Below are 24,222 nucleotides of genomic sequence, written 5' to 3' on the forward strand. Positions count from 1 at the left end.
GGTACGTTGGCTTCCATCATAAGGGAGTCATGGAGTTGAGAATGGGATTATGGTAGGTTATTGTCTCATTTTCTTTTTTTTTTTCTTTTTTGCTGTAGTTTGTCATTTGTTAGAGGGAAGACTGGACAATGTGGACACTGAAGGGCCTCCCCCAGGATCTTAGATCTGGTGACCTAATGATCCACTGGACGTTTTGAGGGTTTGAACTAAGCAGGAAGAGAGATGAAAGAGTGAAAAAAAATCCAACACATCCCCAGTGCTGGCTAGACTTATATTGTGGTCCTAGGAACCCTGCTGGGACATAAATGATAAGGTTTCCAAGTTACCGAGACTTCTGAAGTCTTGGATGGAGAAATTCCTCCACCACCATAACTGAAGTAGACTGTTGAGATGGAGGAAGGAACAGTCCAGCCCTGAGGCCACTGGGCACAGACCTGAAACTAGTACCTTACAGACCTAGCTCTGCCACCTGCTGACTCTGCCTCAAGGTGTCAACCACCCAGCTTCTCCTACCTTCTTCTCTCTTAGAGAGAGCCTAATGGGGTGCTCTGAGGATGTAGCTGATGTGGTTACTGCCCCTTTAATGCATGTTAAGGTGGTCAGTGCTGTGGTATGGGTGGCCAGGGCCTCACAGTCAGCTGCCTGCCCTGAGCCTCCCTAAAGCTGTTTCAGATTGGCTGCAGGGGCGAGTCCCCCGCTGCACTGTGAGACTTGGGTTTCAACCAAGGAGGAATCTAAGACAGGCCCCAGCTCTCTCACAGGGGGAGCAGGTCCCCTCCCTCTGACATGAAGAGAACACCAAGGTCCCACAAAGTTCCCGGATTCTGCTTCTGTCATGAGAGTTTGAATGACTGATGCCCCTACAGAGCTATGATACCATCTTTGCAGACTTGAAGGAGGAAGGGAGCGCATGATGCAAACACGGGTTTCTCAGGGACTCCGTGTCAGTCACACAAGGTCATTTATGGATAATGTCTGAGTTTCCTTTCTAGTGGCTGTGACGAAAACACATTGACAAAGCACCTTGCAGGGGAAGGGTTTGTTTTAGGGGACAGTTCCAAGTGGCAGCCCCTCAGAGTAGGGCAGCCACACAGGAGGCTGAGTGGACTGGTTCACCGTCGGGAGAAGGCAAAAGGATTTGGCTGCACTCAGCTCACGGTCTCTGAATATTTTACTTTTTTACTTTATTTTATTTGGAATTTCATAGGTAGGTATGGTAAATTATTTCCACTCCCTCCATCTTCTCCCATGCCCCCAACTACCTCTCATATTTATAACTTTTACTTTAATTATTATACATACATATATACATGTATATACATATATATATATACACAACCTACTGAGTTGATCATATGTATACATGTTTAGGGTTTACCACTTGGGATTGAAGAACCCTATTGGGAGCTCATTCCTAGGGAAAACTGATTCTCCCACTCTGAGCAACCATTACCCATAGCTCCTCATCTAGGAAGGGACCTCCAAAGGTCCACATTGGACCCCATCCACATTGGAATGTCAGCTGGTTGTCATTGTGCAGGTCTTGTTTAGGTGACCATGTTGTTAAGACTTCAAGATGAAGCTCCCTGATATGTATAGAAGGTGCTATCTCAGGGCTGATATCCTGGTCCCCAGGCTCTTAGAATCTTTCTACCCCTCTCCCCAAGTGTCCCCTGAGCCTTAGTTGTAAGAGGTCATGCTGTAAGGATATCTACTGCAGATGGGCACTCCACGGTCAGGGTTCTTCTCAACATTTTGGCCATTTGCAGATTTCTGTAATGGTCTTTGTCGGCTGAAAAAAAAAAAAGCTTCTTTGATGAGCAGTGGGTATAAAGAGAAAAGCTTCTTCGATGAATAGTGGGTATAAAGATAGGTTTTGAGAGTGTGGTTGGGAATTATGCTGGTTTAAGTGGTTTAAGAAGGTGGCAATAGCAACCCTCTAGGGTCATGACCTCACTAGCAACAGATGGTTGACTGATTGACTGATTTCAGCACCACACATGAATTCTGTCCTATGGAGCAGGCCTTAAGTCCAATCAGACAGCTGTCTGTTGCCCCAGGTATAGGTGGCACTATCCGTTCCTCCACTTTTATACAGTCCAGGGCCCAGCTCATAAAACTGTGCCACCTACATTCAGGGTGGGTCTGATCACTGGCTACCCCAACTAAGAATCCCTCACAGACATGCCACAGGCTGACATCATCTAGACAGTTCCTCCTTGAGACTCTTCTACAGTGATCCCACAGCGTGTTAGACTAACAAAGCAGACCATTGCAGAAAGGTCAGCCTGCGACTATAGGTCATACAAGGTTTCCTTGTCAAGTTGGTGCTGGAGCTAACACTGGACCTGCTCCAAATCCACTGTGCTGTGAGATTTACTAAGACATGTATCTATGATCAGGCCATAGTAAGCTTTTCTGTCAGCCATCTGCTCACAAATAATGACACAGAGACTTACTGATAATTTTGAAAGTTTGGCCTTAGCTTAGACTTTTCCCCAACTAACGCTTATAACATAACCTGTTTCTATTAACCTACATTCTGCCACATGGCTCCGTTCCCTGTGCTCTGTACCGTATGTCCCACCTCTTCAGCGCCTCCCTGGCGTCTCCTCGAAGCCTAGATTCTTTTTCCCTCTCTATTCCTCTCTTTCTCTGGACATCCTGCCTATCTCTCCTGTCTAGCTTTTGCCTTTATAGCTCTTCATTAAACCAATCAAAAGCCCCTTAGACAGAGACTGTTCTTTACTGTGTAAACCAATATTCTGTACCACTAGATCCCAGGCCTTGAAGTTTCACTGAGTCTCTATAGCGCTCTGGAATACAGCCGGATAGCAACTCCATTGGCCTGGATATTATTGGGCAATAGGGAAAGGTCAGCAGGTGTGGAAAGAAAGGGACTGTTAGAGTAGAAATGTCTCCTGTTTCTAGACGGGCTCTGCTATGCCCAGGTTAGAGCCACCCTTCTAGAATAATATTCTGTGGCTCTGTCAGCATCCACAGAATGCAGAAAATGTGTCTGGAGGCCATTGTCATCACATAGACATGCCACAGGCAGAATGTCCTCTCCTCCAGTTCCAGGGTCATCACAAGTGCCTAATAAAATTTTATCATGTGTCTCTTTTCCCCTTGTAAAAATACTATGAAGCAGAGAAAGTAAAATATACCTCATATATGAGATACTTTACATACATATATAATATATATAATAGAAAAATACCTTTATTTACTAAAATTGACAAACCCATAATACATAATTACTATTAATATTTTTGTTCTGTTTCTCTCGCCCATTTTCTGAACAGCGTGTACTTTCTGAAGTTATAATTAATTTAATAACCCAACTATTTTGCCCACTATGACAAGATCAGCTCTCTAGACAATTAAAAGCCTGCTGTAGACAGAATTTTAATAGTTACATAATGTTTCAGGGAATAGATTTATGAAAATTCAGCCAGCTGTTTTCCTGTTGACAGCTGGCTATTTATAGTGTCCCATATTATCAGTCACGCCGAAGCACACCTCTGCACCCAAAATGCTCCTGAAGTGGAATTATCTAGTCAAAAAATATCAACAATTTTTAAAATCTCTTGATTCGTACTTGCAAATTGTGTTCTGAACGTCTCATCACCCATTCTGATTGCAGCCTCGCAGATCAGGTGAGCATGCATTTGTAGAGAAATTATGCTAATTTCATGATTTTAGAAAGCCTTTGCCAATATAATTCAATTCCACCCCAACTTAAATCAGCTACATTTAGTTATAGTCCATGGTTAATTAAATGTGCATGTGTTTAATAGAAAATTGGTTAGTTTCTATAAATTAATCCTAGTGATGTCTTTCTTATGAGTTGTCTGATTTAGTCTCAGGCCCATTCTTCTTTCAGGGGCTAACAAAGAAACGAGTCAGATCACAGATGGAGGATGTCGTGCCCAGCACCTTAACGTACCTCACACCTAGCCAAGTGATGGCTCTGTCAACTTGACACAGTGTAGGATCACTTGGGAGGAGAGACTCTTCCCAGAAAGCACCTGAGAGGGCTTTTCTTGATTAGGCTGACTGAGGTGACCTACCCTGCACTGTGTTAACTAAGGTGACCTACCCTGGGGAAATACCCCCCAATCTGTACTGAATGAAAAGGAAGGAAGAGCTGAGCATGGGCATGCGTGCATTTAGTCATTGCCCTCTGCTCCTGACTGGGGGTGGGATGTGACTAGGTGCTTCAAGTCCCTCCCTTGACTTCCCCAGAGTGCTGGGCTGTAACCTGGAACTGTGTGATTTGAAATTTCTCTCCTAAGTGGTTTGTGTCAGGGCATTTTGACACAGCAACAGGCAAGAACACTAGGTCAACCTCTTCCCAGCATGTAGCTCCAAACTCTTCTGACATTTGTATCCGAGATGGGGACATTGTGGATGGACGGTCATCCCTAGGCTCCTCCCTGGGGAGGTGGTGATAGCCAGGACCACCCTCAGGAGAGGCAGAGCTAGAAGGATGTCTGAATGTCTGTGACTGGGAGGAGTCCCTGCAGGTAGACAGGAGCATTGGTGCTCATCTCTACACACTGAATAGAGTGCGTGTCAGGTACTGGGGAACTTGAAGGGAGAGGAATGCAGTGGATGATGAGTTTTCCTGCAATATACAGGGGAGGCCACAACCCACGCTCAAACCAGTAACTGTCCCCTTCACATGTCGAGTGTCACCAATCCACATGTTGGTGTCAACGTTCACACTCACTTGTCTAAAGTCACTGTTCCACCCCGCACACCCAATGTCACCACTCAACCCCACACACCCACTGCTACCCCACACACCCAGTTTGCCAGTCTACCCCATAAGCCTAGTGTCGCCATTCCAATTCCCATCGCCAGCAACCATTTTGCCCTAGACACCTAATGTTACTATTCTCTGTCACACACCTGATGTCACCAGTGTGCATGACATGCTAGTACAATCCAGCCTATTCAACCAGGGACACTTGAGTGACATATCCCTTGTAGCATTTCCATTTTGCTAAAATTCAGCGAGTATTCATATTTGGAGAATATACCAAAGTACCCCCGAAATGCTCCAAGAAAAATTGATTTTTCTATAATCTTAGGATGATGCTGAAAATTCATTCACTTCTTTGGAGACAGGGAATGGCTCTTGGCAGGCAATGAGGCTTGAATTTAGTTGCAATACAGAAAGACTTGTGTGGTGTGAGTATGTCTCAGATTGTCTTCCAGCAGTTGATAAATCCATTCATTCTCTCCGAGCTCATGAAATTCTGAGGTCGTGGTGTCTTGTCTGGTCACAAGCCCATTCCCTCTGAGACTCAGAACTGGTCTGTGCCTAGAGCCATTATTATGTATTATAGATTTCCAACAGGGCAGCAAGGACTGGTGAGGAGGTCTCATGATCACCGTGCTCTGTATCAAAAGGGCTCACACCCCCATTGGGCTAGGTTCCTGCCAGCATTTGACCCAGTGGATGTGGGCAGGTCCTAAGAATGATCATTCCTGTCTTGTGCCCTTCAAGAACCACTGATCCTGAGTGGCACAAGATGCTTTTCTGATTGGTCTGTTTACTCTCAGTGTGACAGTGGGCCACAGCTTAATGTTGCTGAGCCAAATTTGTCTTCTCCAAAGTGAGGATGGCTTTGGCCCTGCCATATCTTTGGGACAAGGGAAGCACAGAGCTTGAGCTGTTGTCTCGGCTCAGGTGCAAATCCTAGCTCCTCACCTTTTCAGATGCACCCCTGCTAAGCTATACTGTGGACCTTACAGTGGGAGGGGCAACTCATGGTGATATGACATCATAGGATTCTGTACATGAAAATGCTAAAACTTGGGGCTGGAGAGATGGCTCAGAGGTTAAGAGCACTGACTGCTCTTCCAGAGGTCCTGAGTTCAATTCCCAGCAACCACATGGTGGCTCACAGCCATCTGTAGTGAGATCTAGTGCCCTCTTCTGGCCAGCAAGCATACAGACAGAACACTCTATACATAATAAATAAATAAATCTTTAAAAAAAGGAAGAAAGAAAATGCTAAAACTCTCAGAGTCTTGTCTGGACAACACTAAATGCCAGGGGAGTGTAAAATACATTAGTCTCAAAATTCCTCCGTGCACAGCAAAGGTGTGCAGAAATGGCAATTGTTACTTAGGGCTCACTGGTGTGTGCTTCCGTAATACAACAAACAGCAGCAGGACTGCAGAAGCTCTGTTGCAGGAGGGTTCAGACGTACACGGCAAGGCTCCACTGTCTCAGAGACCTCCATGTTCATGGGGAGAAGGCTGAAGAGGGTCCAACGTCTGGCCATTTGGATGGAGAATGTAGACAGGTCTCCTCAGAGCAGGTGACTACCTGGCAGCCAGATGGCGAGACCTGACTGCAGATCCAGCTCTCTTGAGTAGAAAGGCCTAAGAAAGATGAGCTTCTGGGTACTGCTGTCCCTTGAGACTTGCTTGACTTTCCCCAGGCTCCTTGGATGGCTAGTGTGGAATGTGTTCAGCTTCTCTGGGTGAACTGTCAGTGAGATCATTTGCACAGATACCAAAGGATTTCCACCCCATGAAGGAGAAGTGCATGGTTTCCCCAGAGCAGGCAAGTGCTGTCCCCAGCATACTCAAATGAGAGCCTTTTCAAGGCTCAGCTATGATGTCCCTACAAAGCTCTCGCTGTCCCATCAACACCTTGCTGTTTGCTTTGTCTTACCACACAAACAGAGTGGGCTCTGTCAACTGTGTGCTAGTGTTTCCCTTATGAGGTCATCGCCTTTGATCCCCTTGAGACTGTCTATACACCAGCGTCAAAGAGGCAGTCATAGCTTGGCCTTCTCCCGTGCTCTGGCTTTGAGTGTTGCCCATAGCCTGGACTTCCCCATCCTTCTTGGATCCTTGTGATCAGTATGTAGGCTGAAGTACCATCTAGTGGCACTGAGGTGGCAGGATGTGCAGGAACTGCTGCTGTGGTCTGTAATTTAGCACACTCCATGGCTTTACCTGCAAGACATTCACTTTTCTATTGCTGCCTAGCTAGATTTGTCTTCATCTCTGCAGCCACTCACTGTGAAAGGCTTATGGATCACCACGTGGTAGCAGAGTCTCCCTCAGTAGCCAAAACAATAAAATCTCAAGTTCTGTGGCCAACACAGGAGCTCCATCTCGGCAAATCACAGTATCAATAGCCTATGAGTCAGCATGCACGGTCTGCCATAACCACACATATCTCTGCATTCAAGCACAGGAAAGATTGCCTGAAGCAGATGAGGACCGCCTCCAGGATGTAGATCTATGCCCTCTGTGGTCCCTGCCATGACTGGAGCCAGGGAGCGGAAAGGGGATGGGTAGAGATAGAGGCCTGGCAGTTGATCAGGACTCACATGTTTGTTAGATATTTCAACTATAAAAGATAGGAGCCTGCCTGGAACTGGAACCAACGAAGAAGGGCATGTCCCCATATATGTGGTGAGCAATTATATTTAGTACCGAGCATAGCTGAATCCAAGAACTCATGGTATTCTGGCGAGTTTATTCATTCTCTTCTGGTCATGCTGGGTACTGTCTCTTCTTCACCCCTCTATCCATTCTGCTGTCCCTCTCCTGCAGCCCTCTCTGGCTAGAGTCCTGGCTGCTCAGTCCACGCTGTATAGCCAGAAAAGATATGTTCAGCCCCACCCGCTCTCCAGAGCTGTTATCATTCCAGCTCTTAGACCCAGGGGCAATCATTACAGCTCTTGGACCCGGGAGGTGGAGGGAGTAGGCAGCCTGGACTCTCTCTAAGGCTGAGAACCTGAACCATTCAGGAAATCAAGAGTCCAGCACGAAGTTCCCATCGCTATTATTGCAGAAATAGAATCCTTGCAACACATGTACCTGAACTACAGACCTTTCCAGTGCCCAGGGAAGAGGATGGCAGTATGCAGACAGCCTCCCACTCCAAGCCACAGAGGGGAGAAACAATGGCTAGCCCTACTTATCAATAAAGCTTAGCATATGTCTACAGAGCCATGCCTCAGGTACATGCCACAGTCCTTTTGCTGGTAGATAAACTCACTGGTCCAGCAACTGTAACTGAATGAGAAGTCCAGCAACATAGCTACTCTCAATGCAGGCCAAGTGAGTGTCTTCCTGCATGAGGAGCTCAGGGTCTAGGAAGTCTCCTGGGAGCACTTCCTGTGTAAGTTTTCCATGCCTCCCAGCACTCTAGCAGGGCACTGTACATCTCTAGATACCTTGGTCCTGAATCATACTAAGGAAAATGTCGGCCCATAGGAGAGAATGTTGATCTTTCCAGGGGACTTATTTGTTGCCACTACTTTCCTGGTGGCACAGGAGACCAGTCGCTAAAACAGTGACAAGCTCCAGGGGTAAAGAACTAGACATACTATGTGAAGACCATGAGGCCGAGCCTGGAATGCTGTCCCCGAGTGGGATGGAAGACTGTCTGGTGCTACCTGGGACAGTGCAGTCTCAGGTGTGGGTGACAATGCTGGCTAACAACACAGAGGGACTGGTGAACAGCTAAAGATACCAAAGCCACCTTCACACATAGCCCAGCTTTGGCTGAGGCTGAAGAGCTACCAGGCACAGTTACATGACCATAGCCAGATGGAAACCATTTTCTGTATCCACTCAAGGGCCGCACTTGGTGTGTCTGAAGTGTCCTTGTGATTTCCACACCTGGCCTGCCTGCCCCTGGTGATTTATGGAGTAGACCCCTGTGCTCTCCTAGACTCCTCAATGAGTATTATTTCCTTACCCATGTCTAGAACAGCATCAAGCCATAGGGATTCTACATGCCGAACTACTTGCTGAGCTACCTGGCTCACTGCATCCTCATGGGCACGGTCATGGCGATGGTCATCCCTCATTCAAGCCCTCTTATCTCCCTTATCCCCTCTGCTCTTCCATACACTGTGTATGGTGGGGAAAGCAGCTTTCATTTCCTCCTTTAGAACAGTCAGCCACTGTAAGAGCATGGCCAGCCCTTCAGGGGTCCCCACTGTTCTCAGATAAAGGAACATAATTATTAGGGTGTCTCTAAATCTCATTAGCCACCCTTGCCTCTTCCTTAGCCCCCTGCCCATACCCTCGGCCTTGATCCAGCCATCCCAGCCCTCTTCGTTCCTCTGATGAGTTGCTCTGACTGACCCAGGACCTCAGCAAGTGCAGCCCTCTCTCCTGGGATGCTCATATCCTAGCCATGCCCTGTCCACCTTCTGATCTCAGCTCAGGTATGACTGTCCAAATGGACCTGCCAACCCTACAGATGAAGTGGACAGCATGTCCTCTTACCTGTCCTTAAGACACCTGGAGGCTCCTCCTAGCAGTTGCTGACACCTGCTAAACCCTGGGAAGCCTGTCCAGGCCATCCTATGGTCAATACCTGTGTTTCACAGAGCCACTGTGAGGGAGGGAGTTTATGAACCACACACGATTATGAAGGCCTGGTGCACATGGCTACCTTGGCTGGGATCACTGGTCTGCCCCTGGAAGCATTAGGAGTGTTACATCTATGTACTTAGCTATGATGTTCCCTCACTCCTTTGCCAAACCAAATACCTCTACCATCAGCACTGGGTAAGCTGTTTGGGGAGATTTTCCCCCTTAGAATTTGAAAAGTAATAAATTACAATTCTCCGTGTAAAATGTGAGTTGATCAGTCATGGAACATCCTGAGATCTTTCTCAGCACCTGTCTTGGAAAAGACTTTGCCTTCTCTATTGAGAATCATACCAGTGGGCAGATCTCCTCCATGACTTCTGGACTCTCTGTCTTGGTTCTGGTGGGCACTGGGAAAGAGCAATGGCCAGTACTCTCTGGAAAGATGCGTGGTCAGTCTATCTGAAACCCTTCTCTCTCTCTCCCCTGAGTTCTGCCTTTCAAGTTTAATCCTGTCATAACTCTTGGAATAGAGATGGAAAAGGATACGTGGCTCTGAATTTTGTAGGAAAGGGCAGAGGAGGACGTGTCAGAGCAGGAGGACGTGTCAGAGCAGGAGGACGTGTCAGAGCAGGAGGAAGACAAGGGTGCTATGGAGAGAACGATGTCACCAGTGGGGAGGATGAGCCTGACCCATGATATTGATTACGATAATAACATGTTACCTTTAGATATGTTCATAGGATTTGTCCTGCAGATTATCGCCTTTCAGCCTTAGAGGTTCAGCAGGTGTGATCATCCATGTTTTGTGAAGGGGGGAATCAAATGGCAGCAATTCAGTGGGGTGATGCCACATCCTGCAACTGCCTGCGCAGGACCTAAAAGAAAGAACCAGACATACTGGATTTCAGGCTGACAGGGTAATGGAAGAATGTGAAATAAACTGGTTATCATTAAAATACGAAGCAATAAAATACCAAAGAATAACATGTGTGTTATGAACTAATAACATTATTATTGATTCTAAGACTAGATGGGGAATTTGAGTCATTGCAAAACTCGTCTAGCTTCTCAACCATAGCACATGACCTAAGAGGTATTCTTGGGGATGACTCTATTAATATAGAAGGGTTAAGACTTGCCAAGTCTTCAAAGCTGTCATGCCCAAGAATACTGGCTGTCCCCACCAAATGACAGATTGATAGTAGAAGGTCACTGCACCTCCCTGGACAGTGAAATGGTTAAAGAACAGAGAAAAGAAATAATGTTTATATTGTCTGTATATCGAAGAGTCAGTTGAAGAAATTGAGCTCTTTACCCAGGAAATGATTTCCAACCATTTGGGGAAACTTCCATGAGAAGTATGTGTGAATGTGTGCATGTAAATCTGTATGTCCTCGCCCTCTTAAGTTCTCGGGCCGCTGAGCCTTCTGTTCTCCTGAGTGCCTGAGAAAGCAGGCAGGCACATATATGTAAATCTCTGGGTCATCTCCCTCCATGCTTAGGCAACTGAGTTCGTGAGTTTTGAGGGAAGTGGCTGTGGAGCAGCAATTACACTTTACTTCCAGGAATCTTTACTTCCTGATCTTCTCTATGGTAATGTTATTTTACACGTGTGTGTGTGTGTGTGTGTGTGTGTACGCACATGTTCATGTGCTCATGTGCATGTGCCGTGGCAAGTGTGTGGAGATCAGAGGACAGTTTGTGAGATTCAGTTCTCTCCTTCCAACATGTGGATTCCAGGAATGGGATTCAGGTTGCTGAGCTTGGCAGCAAGGGTCTTTGCCCTCTGAGCCATTTCTCTGGTCTTATTCGTGATCATTGTAACTGATATGTAATAACTGTACATATGTGAGGTGCACCGTGGTATTTCCATACACCTATACAGTATGTGGTAACCTAGTCAGGGTAATTAGCATTTCTGACTTTATGTTGAGACTATTCCAAATCGTCTCCTTAGGTGTTTTGAGACAGACTGCAAATTACTGCCAGTCATAGCTGCTGTGTTGCACAACAGAGTGCCAGCCCCAACCCTTCTGCCTCAAAGTGAGTTTGTGTTTAGCTGAACATGTCCACCCCTCCCTGAGTGCTCTTTCTTCGTCTAACTAATGCTAGAAACATCTCCTGATAGGATCTGCTGGCTGCTTCCCTATGTGTCTGCCAGTCCGGCCTCTGTGGGAGAGAATTCCGCCTTTGGACTGGTATTCAGCATTGTTTGGGTTCTGACTTTGATACATTGATAATCAAAATAATCACCGTGCAGAACAATTTCTCTCCATCATCACAAACACACTGGTACTTTTAGGTCTCTGTGCAATTCTTTGATCTGCTTGTCTATGTCCTTTAACCATACGTTGTAGCACAATGAGCAGGGCTCGTGATGTCCATTTATAGAAACTTGTCTCAGGAAGGTAAGTTGCTGACAGTATTTTTCATAATGCACACAGTATTTCTATTGCAATAAAAAACAGAATAGGCATCAAAGAACCAAGGGACAATTAATTAAGACACCACACGGGGTCTGGAGAGATGATAGCTCAGCTGTTAAGAGCATGTCCTGTGGTGGACCCGTTCGGTTCTGTGCTGGCTGGTTTGACACAAGCTGGAGTCATTATGGAAGAAGAAACCTCACTTGAGAAAATGATCCCACCAGACTGGCCTGTGAGCAAACCTATGATGTATTTTCTTGATTGAAGATTGACGTGGGAAGACCTAACTCACTGTAGGTGGTGTCATCCCTAGGCAGGTGACCCTGGGTTCTATAAGAAAGCAGACTGAGCAAGCTATGAGGAGAAAGCCAGTAAGCAGTACCCCTCCATGGCCTCTGCATCAGACCTTTGGGTTCCTGCCCTGCTTGAGCTCCTGTCCTGACTTATTTGGATGTGGAACTATGGCCAGTGAAAGTGTGAGCAAAATAACCCTTTCTTTCCCAAGTTGGTTTTTGGCCACAGTGTTTCATCACAGCAGTAAAAACCTGAACTATGGCAGGTTCCCAGCTCCCATGTCAGGCAGCTCATAGCCACCTGTAACTCCAGCTCCAAGAGATCTGCCCCCATGTTCCTCTTGAAAGACAAGAGAACCCTTGTGAGTGTGAACACGGCCCTGCCTTCTTCCTTGGAAGCTAGAGGTCTGGATTCTAGGTAGTTACAAACTACCATAATGGAGACCTCCCCAGGCTCATGCCAAGTGAGAAAGTTCCCTGTGATCAGAGTGGGTGCATTCACAGCTGCCCCCCATGCCTATGGCTGCATCCCATGCCTACGGCTTCTGCCAGCACCCACCACTCCTCTCGTCCAGATGTACTTTTCCCATACCATACTGTCTACCAGCAGACTTCATAGTTTCCCTTTGCCAGGTTTCCAGACAACAGGAACAGAATATTAGCTGGAGGTCAAGTTCTACCCAGAAGAGAGCGTTTTTCAATCTCTGACCCATCACTGGTGATTCTAACTTGCCCTCCCATGGCCTGTTACTGAAACTGCTCCCGGGACTAGAAGGGGCCTTTGTAGTTTGAACAGAGACCAAGGCCTTCAAGAGGCAGTCATGGGTGCTGGCAGCAGCTGTAGGCATGGGAGGCAGCACTACTCAGTTGTGACTGCAGGGATCTCTCTCAGCTTCTCTCTGCCACCTACAGTGGACATACACCCTTCACTACTTTATTTGGGTGTGATGTTCCAACAGCATGAGTCGGCCATCGGGTGTTTGCTGCAGTGTTCCCAGCCCCCCGTGGAAATTTATTCAGCAATCTTGAGAAACATATAACCTACTTATAATCATCACCTGACCAAGGCTGATGATTTTTCCACAATTTTTCCTCCAGTCGGTTTCACACTAACATGTAGCAAAGCCAAGGCCCACCTGCCACATGCCTCCAAGGACAGCTATGAATGTAGCCCAACAGAAAATCATAAGCATAATTAAAACACAGGGTTTATATTTTATTCTGTCCTGGGTGGTTTTGTTACTTGATTACAACATAGTTCTCAATCGTAAGCTTTTAGATGACAGTGTATTGCAGTGGCAACAGATTAGAAAAGCCTGCCCAAATAGTTTCAGATGACATATCATGACCTCAGCTGAAGAAATGTCAGTAAAGTCGTATCTGATGGAATAACTCAAGAAAAAGAGCAGAATGGACCAGGAGAGGCAGCTGGCACCTTCACCACCACCTGGAGGTGACCCTGAGACTCGAAAGTGGTGTAAAACAGTGACTGGGGGAAGCTTAGGAAATGCGATCACTGAGACTTTTCATCGCCTCAGGGAGATGCTACGTCCATCTTCGGTGTGAGATGTTGGGTTCACCGTAACTAATCTGCTTCCCATCTGTGGTGAACAGCTCTCACTTCAGTTAAACTGGCCACAGACTGACTAATCAATCTTCCACAGGTTGTAAATGGTCTTGGGAATTTTAGATTCAGTGTGGTCACAGGTGGAAGAACTGTCTTAGAAATAGCCCTCCCAAATCCTCTTCTGCGGCAAAGGAGAGCAGATGAAATAAGGGCAAGCGGCCTGCGAGAGCCAGGCAGCCGGCAGCTGGAGACCATGACCCAGGTTCCACTTCAAGCCCAGCGTCCTTTGCTGCCACCAGCCCATCCATTGCTGTGCCACCGTCCTTTTGTTTTAACAAAAGCTATTCAATATGGTTCCCTTTTGGCCTTGATTTTCCACAACTAAAAGCTAATTGCACCCAATTATAGTAATTATCTCATCCCTGGCTCCTCATGTAATTAGCCACCTCTTTAGCTGTGCCTCTCTTCCAGCTGTATTGGTAACCAGAGAGCATGCCGCTGCACTTTTTCTATAGTGTTCTGTGAGTTGGTTCTATAAATATTAAAGGTGTCCATTTTCACACACACACAGGAAGTCCCCATTAGTCATAACCCAGATGATTCAGATTATCATTTAGATTAATACTGGTAGAGCGTTCTTCCATGGAAAGAGGAATAATAGTGTCTTAGTCGGTGTTCTGTTGCTGTGAAAAGATGCCATGACCACAGCAACTCTTATAAAAAGGAAGCATTTAATAGGGGCTGGCTTACATTCAGAGGTACAGACCATTATCATCCTGGTGGGATCATGGCAGCGTGCAGGCAGACATGGTGCTGGAGAGGTAGCTGAGAGTTTCCACACCTAGATAGGCAGGAAGCAGGCAAAGAGAGAGCCGCTGGTCCTGGCTTGGCTTTATGCAACCCCGAAGTCCACTGCCAGTGACTCACTTCCTTCAACAAGGCCACATCTCCTGATCCCCATCAAGTAGTGCGACTCTCTAATGACCAAGCATTCAAATCTATGAGACTATAGGGCCATTCTTATTCAGACCACCACAAATACCTGCGCCCAGGAAAGACAGCTTTGGAGATCCCTTTCTGACCGTCACTGGGAGTCTCTGGTTGTTTTCCAGTTCTCGGTGCCTTCTTCAAGAAACAGAGAAAAATGCACATTCAAAACTAAAGCAGCAATTCGTTTTATTAAGACTAAAACACAGGTAAAAGTTTTAGATACTTTGCCAAGAGAGGCAGTAGCCCCCCTGAGTGTGAAGTGCTTGAGGGCCTTACAAGCATTCGTAAGGGGCTGTTTGCTTAGCTGCTGTACCTCAATGCCTGGAGTAAATTCAGTACGGTTTTCAGGAAAGAGACGTGGGTACCCATCCTTTTTCCTAACCTTATCACCATGGCACTTGCTAACGTGGTGTGGAGGAAGCCGAATTCTGGTGGGCTATCTCAATCACATATGAGACAATTTGGGGCTGCAGTGTCCCCTTCACATAACAGCCTGCCAGGGAGGAAGAACTGCAGTATGGATGCTAGGAGGAGCTGCTTTCCTACCCGCTGGACAAGGCCGCAGCCCCTCTCCCTGCCTATGGCGCTCTTGGTTTCTCAGAGGCCTGCACACTCTCTCCTTTCTTCTGTGGAGGACCGCTCTGAACCCTGCATCAACCAGTGTGTCTCCTCCTGCCTGGGGTGGCGGCGGGGGAGATCTGAGGCATCCCGCTTGCAGTCTAGCAAAGTTCACATCTACCGACCTTCCCCAAGCCTCTTCCTTGTTTCATCTCCCTCCCTCCCTCTTATCCACACGACTTATGCAGTTGCTCAAGCATGAACCTTCCTGGCTACACACTCCACATTCCTCGTGTTCTTTGTGTGTGTGTTCTTCATCTCTCATAGCCCTACCTGACTCTGCTAGGTCTCCCATCACCCCCGGCCACTGTGATGCTGTTTTTAAAGGTATTAATTCAGTTCTATTGTCCCCCTGGGCCTCTGCTTCCCATTATAAAAGGAAAGTGATCCAAACTTCTGTGGGACACAAGGCACCCTGATGTCCCCCCTCTCTCTCTTTCCCCACCTAAAGACTCCTCCAGGCTCCTGGAATGACCACTGCACATCCATTCCTGTCATCAAGTCTTTCTCATTTTCATGTTAAAAGCTGACACGTTCTTCCTCCAAATCCATAGTCACTTGGCCCCAAGTGCTTGAGATCACAGAGAGAAGAGTGTGACATAGAGAAGCTTCTTCAGGTCACAGAGAGAAAGGAAGGGGACATTAGGAACAAGATCAATGTCCTGCCTTCCAGACAATAACTACCTGCTGGAGTTTCCAGAACCTCCCAAGATTCGTTCTTTTTCTCGTTGCTATGACAGATCTCCTTCAGGAAGGAAGAGTCCATTTCCTCTCACGGTTTGAGAGTACTGTGCATCATGGTTGGGAAAGCATGTCACCAAGAACACGAGGTGACTGGTCCTTGCATCCAGAGTACTATGCATCATGGTTGGGAAGGCATGTCACCAAGAGCACGAGGTGACTGGTCCTTGCATTCAGACAGAGATGAGTGTTAGTGCTCAGCTGCCTTTCCCTTTTGTTTCCACCGAGGGCCCCACCTGTAGCGTGGTACCACCCCAGTTAGGCTGGATCCGCTTGTCTCAGTTAACCTAACCAGAGGCTCCCTCCCAGATATGCTCAGAGGTACGTCTTCCATGGTGATTGTAGACCCTACCAAGTTGACAATTGGCATTAGCCATCATACCCCCATGGTAGCCCCCCACCTGGGGACCAAGTGTTTAACATGGCTGCCTATGGAGGACTCAGCCAATGAAAAGGAGAGGTGGATTAGCCCCGATAGAAACTCCCCCTTCACACGGCGCCTTCCCACAGACCTTCCCACTATGACCCCAGACATAGCGAGCACGTGGCAACTGACAAGAGCAGGAGGTGTGCTCCTGGACTTACTGCGTGTGCTGTGTGCTGTGCCGTTCTCAGCGCTGAACATTCAACCCATGTTGAGGTCATCTTCTGGGACCTGCCCTTAACAGTCTATTTCCTCCAACCCAGAAATTTCCAGAAGAAGTATCACAAGTGGAGACATCTACTAAAAGAAAAAAAACGCACAGAAGCCAACAACTGACTTTAGGGTCCATCACCATGTGTCTGGTACTTGGTGTCCACTGCCGTAGCCCAGAGCGCCCTGGGCTATGTGAAACTGGACTCCCAGTTTGAGTTTGAGCTGCCGCAGGCCACAGACAGCCCCGGCTCCCATGTCATCACATCTAACACCTCAGCCAGGCCTGCAGGGAAGAAGGAGCTAATCATACGGACAGATTGTAGTCATGACGGACCTTCACTACCAGATAGTAAACTGTATTCTCTAGTGAAAGGAAATGGACCCAAGGGCATGAGGGAAAATGGTCCTTTGATAAAGACGACTGTGTCTGGAATCTGTGAGGTGAACCAGGGGATGGAAGGCTGTCTCCTCTATCACGTCAGGGAATATGAGGAATATAGCAAACCAAGGCAGGGAGGCTAATGTGGGCTAGGCAGAGAGATTGAGGGACCTATGACTAGGTCTTAATGTCAGCAGCCTCTTCTGGAACATTGTCAGCCCCTGCCATATCCACTTGGAAGAATAAGATCCTGAACCCTCTGCCTGATGCGTGCCTAATGGTTAAAAGCCAGGCCTGTATCCCAACAGGAATGGGCCAAGAGCTACACCCCAGCACCTCACTGTCCCTGCTCCCAGCATCACCGATGCACAAACAGCACAGACCGTGTCTTACCTCCCTACCTGACGTCATCACCAGAATGCAGAATGGTGAATGTGAAGAGTGCTCCGCAGAGTGCTCCTCTCCACAGTTCCCCGGAAAGCCGAAGCAGAAATACCCAGTACTGCAGATTTTAGTCATGCAAACTACTAGTTGACTGCAGCCTGACTTGATTCAAAAGCCACTGCCAGCTGAGTGCAGAAAAGGAGCTCAGATTTAAGGGGTTCGTCCTAGGCAACTCTGTAAGAACAGGTGCGTACATTAAATTAGAACGTGCCCTTGCTTCTGGAAGCTTTCCAGCTTGCTTCAGGCTGAAGTGAACATGTTAGAAAACGGGAAGCCTACACCGAAAACCAGTAACGAAAAAAGCTTCCAGAGCCACCATGCTGGATTTCGAAATAAAACATTCACAGGACTGGAGGGGCAGGCCCGTCAGCCCAGCCACTCAGAAAGCTGAGGCAGGAGGGTCCCAAGTTCGAGGTCAGCCTGGAGAGTTTAATGAAACCTCAAAATAAAAAAGTGAAAGGAAAACTGGGGGGGTAGAACTCGGGCAAGACCCTATGTTCAGTTTCCAGTGCTATAAATAAAGAAAGTGGGAAAGAGTCTGTGTTTGTCCAGTACTGTAAACAAAGAAAATAGGAGAGTCCATGTTTTTGCTTTTCTGTATTAAGCAAAACACCTTCTCTCAATATTTTTTCTAGAATTTCTTTTTTTAAAAAATATTTATTTATTAAGTACACAGTGTTCTGCCTACATGTATACCTGCAGGCCAGAAGAGGGCACCAGATCTCATTACAGATGGTTGTGAGCCACCATGTGGTTGCTGGGAATTGAACTCAGGACCTCTGGCAGAGCAGCCAGTGCTCTTAACCTCTGAGCCATCTCTCCAGCCCCTAGAATTTCTTTTAACAAAATCAAACAACAAAAAAAACTAGCCCTATTTCCTGATCTGCTCTCTAGCTGGTGTGGTTTGCATACCGTGAAGTCCAGGTCCAGATGCTTGGCGCATGGGCAGAACTGACAGTAGCTCTGCCCATAGGCTGTCTCAGTGTGATGACTTGGGAGCTGGGCCAGTCCCTGGGCCACTGAATCTTAAATTTGACTGCACATCAAAGTCACGAGGATGTACTTCAGAATACTTCTGCCTGGATCCCACTGCAGAGACTCTGGCTGGACTGATGGTCTAAGCATCAGGAATTTTGTAAAATTCCCCAGTCGCGTTGCATTCTGAGAACCATTGCATGCACCAACTCTGCCCCCTCCCCTAGAAAGTCAGTGATGCACCCTAGGTCTGACTCATTGTGCCACAATGCAACTCTACTAGTGTGTCACCATCACTCTCAGGCCCAAGAGAATAGCCAGAAATCCTCGCCCCTACCCTTCAGCTCAGACCTTGGCTCCCTCGTGCCATGGCTACTGTTTGCTAGCCCACTGTACTGTCTCCTCCCTCGGTGTGGTCACACTCTTGTCCCTCCTGTCCCTCTTCTCTGACCACACAGACACTGGACCCACCCTCAGCAGTGCTACCCCCTCCCAGACATCAGTCAGCAACTCTCTGTGGCTGCCCATCTCCTCCTGCAGATCCTCAGAAACTGGCTCCATGTCCCTTCTTCATTGAGCCTCTGCTCGCAATAATCTTGTCCTTATTTCTCCACCTGCCTTGCCAACCCCAGATCCGGTCCCTCTCTGTGCTTTTATCTGTCCTTCCAGCTCCTCAGTCCCTTCGAACCCCATGAGCTTGGGTTGAGCTGAAAACCTCTTTTTAGGCATTTTGGCACATGATGTAACATAGATGACCCTTGAGGACACTGTGCTCAGGGAACTAAACCAGCCACAGAAGGACAGGCGCTGCCTGGTACGTGAGCAGCCTCGAATGGACAGCTCACAGAGAGTTGATGCTCAGTGCTAGGTGCCAGGGGCTGTGTGTGGAGAGGTGTCGGTAGCTGTGCTTCATGGGCAGAGTGTCAGCTGAGGATGGTGGAAACATTCTGTGGGTGGACAGGATGGTGTGTAAAAGTGTTTGGTGGTAATGAACTGTGGATTTTTAAGTAACCAATGCAACTGCTTCTCACCCCTTTAGTAAGGAAGCTTGGCCTGCCCTGGCCTGAGCCAAACAGCCCACGACTTCCCAGATTCCCCACATCTCCACCTCGGGATAGCCCTTGTCAAGATCTGAACTCCTTAAAACATAGTGAATACTATTGCCACATGACAGTACCCACCTACTGCCATCCAGACACACGACAGGCTTGGACCCTCGCCACCCTGCTCCCTGAGAAAGCTGGAGAGATGGAAGGCTAGCTGTCCAATCCCTTAGCCTGCAGTTTAATCACCAGGAATAACCACATTGCTGAACTATCAATCCAATTCAAAGTGCCATTGTTCCAGTACTCAGGAGTATCAAGTCACACATTGTCTGATCATAACATAATTGCCGTAACATAAATTGACAAACGATGGTGACATTGGGCAAACTGCAGAGTTTGAGTGTCTGATCAATCCCTAAATATGGATTATGTTGCAGGGGAATCAACCACAAATGCTTCCATGACCACCTTTGTCAATAAAATGTACACAGCAGAGGAGCAAAAGCCCAGAGATTTCAAATTTAAGAACACCTAAGCCCACTCCTTGCTTAACTCTGCTGTTGTTTCTTCTTCCCAATTTAGATATTTATCTTTGAGAACAACATCTACTACTGCGCACACGTTGGGAAGCAGGCTATCCGAGTGGTCTCCACGGGGAAGGAAGGTGTGGTCTACAACGGCCTCAGCGACTGGCTCTATGAAGGTAAGACCTGCACGCAGAGGTGCCAAGAATGTGCCTGCCCACAGGGCGGCTGCGGTAGTGGCTGCATTTGGCTTCTGAAGCAGCCTTATTTTCTCTTGGACTTTAGTTATAAATTTAACTTCAATTTCCTTTGAGCTTTAGGGAACAAACATGAAGTCAGCATTCATGGGTAGCAGGTGCAGGGAATCACAGGTGGCAGAGGTGGACCCTTACAGGTGGCAGGTGTGGATACTCACAGGTGGCCAGGGATAGGGGACTCATGGGTCCCAGGTGTAAGGAGCTTCACTGAGCCCATTGGTGCTTTTATGAAAGGAGAGGTGCTTCATGGGGAAACTGTCTGAGTGCTCCCGGTGTAAATGTGTGTGTTCCTCTACGCTCTCCAACAGTTAAGAAGCCTGTCTGCATCTGGGTGAGGTCAGCTGCTTTAGTTGCCTTGGTGACACAACACCTGGCAAAGGCTACTTAAGGAGCAATTGTGTTGGCTCACAGTTTGAGGGGACAGTCCACCTTGGTGGGGGTAAGCATGGTGACGGCAGCATGAGGTGTCCGGTCACATTGCATCCACAGTTAAGACATAGAAGGTGAAGGATGCTGGCTCTAGATTTCTTCCCCTTGCGTTCGGTTCAGGGCCTCATCCTAGGGAACGATGCCACCCACATTTGGGGTGAGTCTTACCACCACTGTTAACCTGATCAGAGGATCCTTCATGGGTATGGCCAAAGCTTGTCCCCTAAATCCTGTCAAGTTCACAGTCAGTATTCCCCTTCACAGCAAAATTGGAAAAGGAAATTAAACCCTTCTGAAGAGCCCACGCCCCTTGGGCTGCTGTAACCAAAGGCCACAAAAATTGCTCTTTTGACATTGGCATCTGTGGTCCAGGTTCTTGGGGGTGCACCAGAGGACAGTGTGTGTCTGGCAAACCCCCAACCTCCACTCACTGGCTCATTTCAATGTCCTCAAAGACCTCCTCTTCTTTTTTTGGAAGCGGAGTTAAGAGTTTATTAAAATGTATTTTATTCTTAGAGAATTTCATACAGTGAGGTTGATCATATTCATCTGCCTCCTGTAACTTTTCTAGGTTCACCTTCCTTTCCCTTTTCCACCCAATTTTGGGGTTTTTTTGTTTTTGTTTTTCCCATCAAGGCCAGTTGGGGCTACTCAAATATTATTGGATGTGTGGCCTTCCACTGGAATGTGGTGGGCCTTCTAGGAGCTACACCCTTAAAGAAAACTATCTTTCCTCTGCCAGCACTGCATTCTGTAGGTGGAGACTGCTTGTTTGTTTCCCAGCCACTCAGACCTGAATAATCACACAGAAACTATATTAATTACAACACTGTTTTGTCAATGATTTAGGCATATTTTTAGCTAGCTCTGACATCTTAAATTGACCCATTTCTATTAATCTGTGTATCAGCGCGAGGCTTTGACTTACTGATAAAAGTCCTACATCTGTCTCCTTCGACAGCTACATGACGTCTCCCTGACTCCACCTACTCTCTCCCTATATCTATGTTCATTTTCTGCCTGGCTTCACTCTACTAGCCAAAAGATCTTCTTTAATAACCAATGGTAATAAAACATATTCATAGCATAAAGAGGGGAATCCCACATCATCAGATTAATAGATAGTCTTCTATAATGATCAAACTTTTAGTCATGTTAGTTAGGTTCTTTAGATGCATAGAAATTGTATTCTGCATAAATAGATAATCTTCAACAACTTCAAAGAACTGTAGAATATGGCATTTAAATAACTTAGGATTCTGTTGACATGAGACACAAAAGCTCCTGGCAGCACCAATCTATTCCCAAGAAAATGTTGGACACCGAAGACACTCCACTTGGAGCTTGTTTTCTTCTTGGCAAAACTGGCTTTTGAGCACTGACAAAATGCACTGTGTCTAGACTGGACAAGCAGGTTACAAGCAAAAAGACTGCCAAACCTTTCCAAGACAGGGTAAAATGGTTTTTTTAATTTCCCTGCCTCTGAAAATTGTCTGTCAGTTACTCTAGGCCTTAGCCAAAGTTGGTTACCCCAATGTTGAAAATGAGAATTTTTGTCATTCCCCAGGTAGCCAGTTGTCTTTATCATTTCTTGCACCTTTTGGAAGTTGCTTGATTGCACTTCCTGTTTACTCAGGTAATATTATTTCCCTTCCAAGGTCTTTGATGGGGTTGAAGACTACATAGTTGTAGTTGTAGTTACTTTCCTCTCATGACTTAGTCAAACCATTTCTAATATAAGACTTAGACTTCTTGGGATAGGATAACTATTGAAACATTTAGCATATGTTTCTTGCTTGATGTTGTTCGTGTTAGTTGTAATTCTAACTTTTATACTTAATATTTGTTCTTATTGTATGTAGTTTTGAATTGGGCTTGGAACTCTTATTTAGGCAAAAAAGGGGAGGTGCTGTGGGAACTCCTCCAACCAATGGCCTTTGGGATGCTGGCCCGCTTTAGTTGTGGTCTTGTGTACTATAAATGCAGATGTAGGGGCATGCACAAGCCCCTTGGCTACTGAATTTGGTTCCAGTTCCCCACTCATGCAGAGAACTGCTAATCACTACTTCTTCTGTGAGTCTACCCCTAAATAAATAGACCTTTATGATACTCCATTCTGAGCTAATATGGGACTATTTTATTATAAATTGCAACAGCATTCTACCTCTCCTCCCTATAAGTCCACCCCATGGCCCCTTCCTAATTTCCTGAGCTCTGTGAGCATTCCGAATGAAACACATATCCCTCAAGAGTCAACAGTAATATCCGTTATATCACATATACAAAAAAAAAAAAAACAATCCATGCTGTCTATCTAGGTCTGAATGATTATTTCCAGCTCCATCTATTTGCCTGTGAATTTCATAATTTCTTTTTTATTAATAGCTGAGAAATATCCTATTGTGTAAATGCACCACATTTTCATTATCCATTCATCAGCTGATAGACATCTAGGTAGTTTCCATTTCCTGGATATTGCAAATAGAGCATCAATGAGCATGGGTGAACAGGTACCTCTATAGGAGGACATAGAGTCCTTTGGGCATACATCCAAAAGTGGTAGAGCTGGATCATGTGGCAGATCTATTTCCGGCCTTTTTATGAACCTTTTTTTAGTATAGAACTGATTTTTATCATGTCTGTACCAGTTTGCATTCCTACCAACAATGAATAAATGTCCTAACCCCAGAACATGCCAGCATTTGTCCTTGTTAGTTTTTTAGCTGCTAATTGCACCTATGAGGGTTCCATCTAGGGATTCCTGTACCTCCTGATACCATAGCCTGAAAGTATCATACTGCCACATATGAGTCTGACGTACACACAGCCTGTGACACTTCCCAGCACTATGCCACAGATAGGGTGGGGGAGGTCCATGTGACTCAAGTCCAGGGCCAGCTGCTACTTTAGAAATATAGATGTAAACAACATTTAAGCTATTTAGTCTAGGGGCTATTAGTCTAAGGACAGCATTAGTCTAGGGACAGCTCAAATGCATCTTGCCTCTGAGGCTAAGATCACATGGCCACATATGGTGATCTACTTCCAGGTAGGTTAGGGAGAATCAAGGATGCTCTAGCTTCATGGGGGCTGTTACCAGTTCCCCTGGACCTATACATTTCTTAGATCTGGATTTATGCCTTATTGGAGCATATGGTATGGAGGGGAGATACTTCCCATCATAGCCCACTGAAATCTCAGGTGTTAACAGATTGCAAGCACAGCCAGGTGTGCCATGCTCCCCAATCATAATGCTGCACGTGCCTATCATTCGAGAGTTCCCTGGGCCCCTTTCTGGTCAGCTCCCCTCCCCACAGCACTCTCTCCTGGAGAGCCCAGCCGTCTATTTCCATCTGACAGACAAGCTGAAACTTGCACATGCAGGCAAGGTGGACTCTCCAGCCAATCTCCTTAGGGCCCCAGTGCTACTCAGTGTTCAGATCACTCGTAAGAACCCAGTTTCCAGTTGCCCTCGCAGACCCGGGGCAGTCAACTCTGAGACTTAGTTTCACATGACATCCTGGGCC

The 24,222-nt window shown here is 46.7% G+C and overlaps 1 protein-coding gene across 4 annotated transcripts in view; it reads left to right on the top strand.

Annotated features, from left to right (window-relative positions):
* Dpp6 (dipeptidyl peptidase like 6) overlaps positions 1–24,222 on the top strand; it is an 866,060-nt gene that overhangs the window by 723,638 nt on the left and 118,200 nt on the right. For all 4 annotated transcript variants that reach the window (XM_041640587.1, XM_041640589.1, XM_041640586.1 and 1 more), the window contains exon 8: positions 20,068–20,188. In XM_041640587.1, the coding sequence (XP_041496521.1) occupies positions 20,068–20,188 (121 nt within the window). The remainder of the gene's footprint in view (positions 1–20,067; positions 20,189–24,222) is intronic.

Source organism: Microtus oregoni, unplaced genomic scaffold, assembly GCF_018167655.1.
Source record: "Microtus oregoni isolate MIOR12 unplaced genomic scaffold, Mior012 000064F_ref0000363, whole genome shotgun sequence".
Lineage (NCBI taxonomy): Eukaryota > Metazoa > Chordata > Mammalia > Rodentia > Cricetidae > Microtus > Microtus oregoni.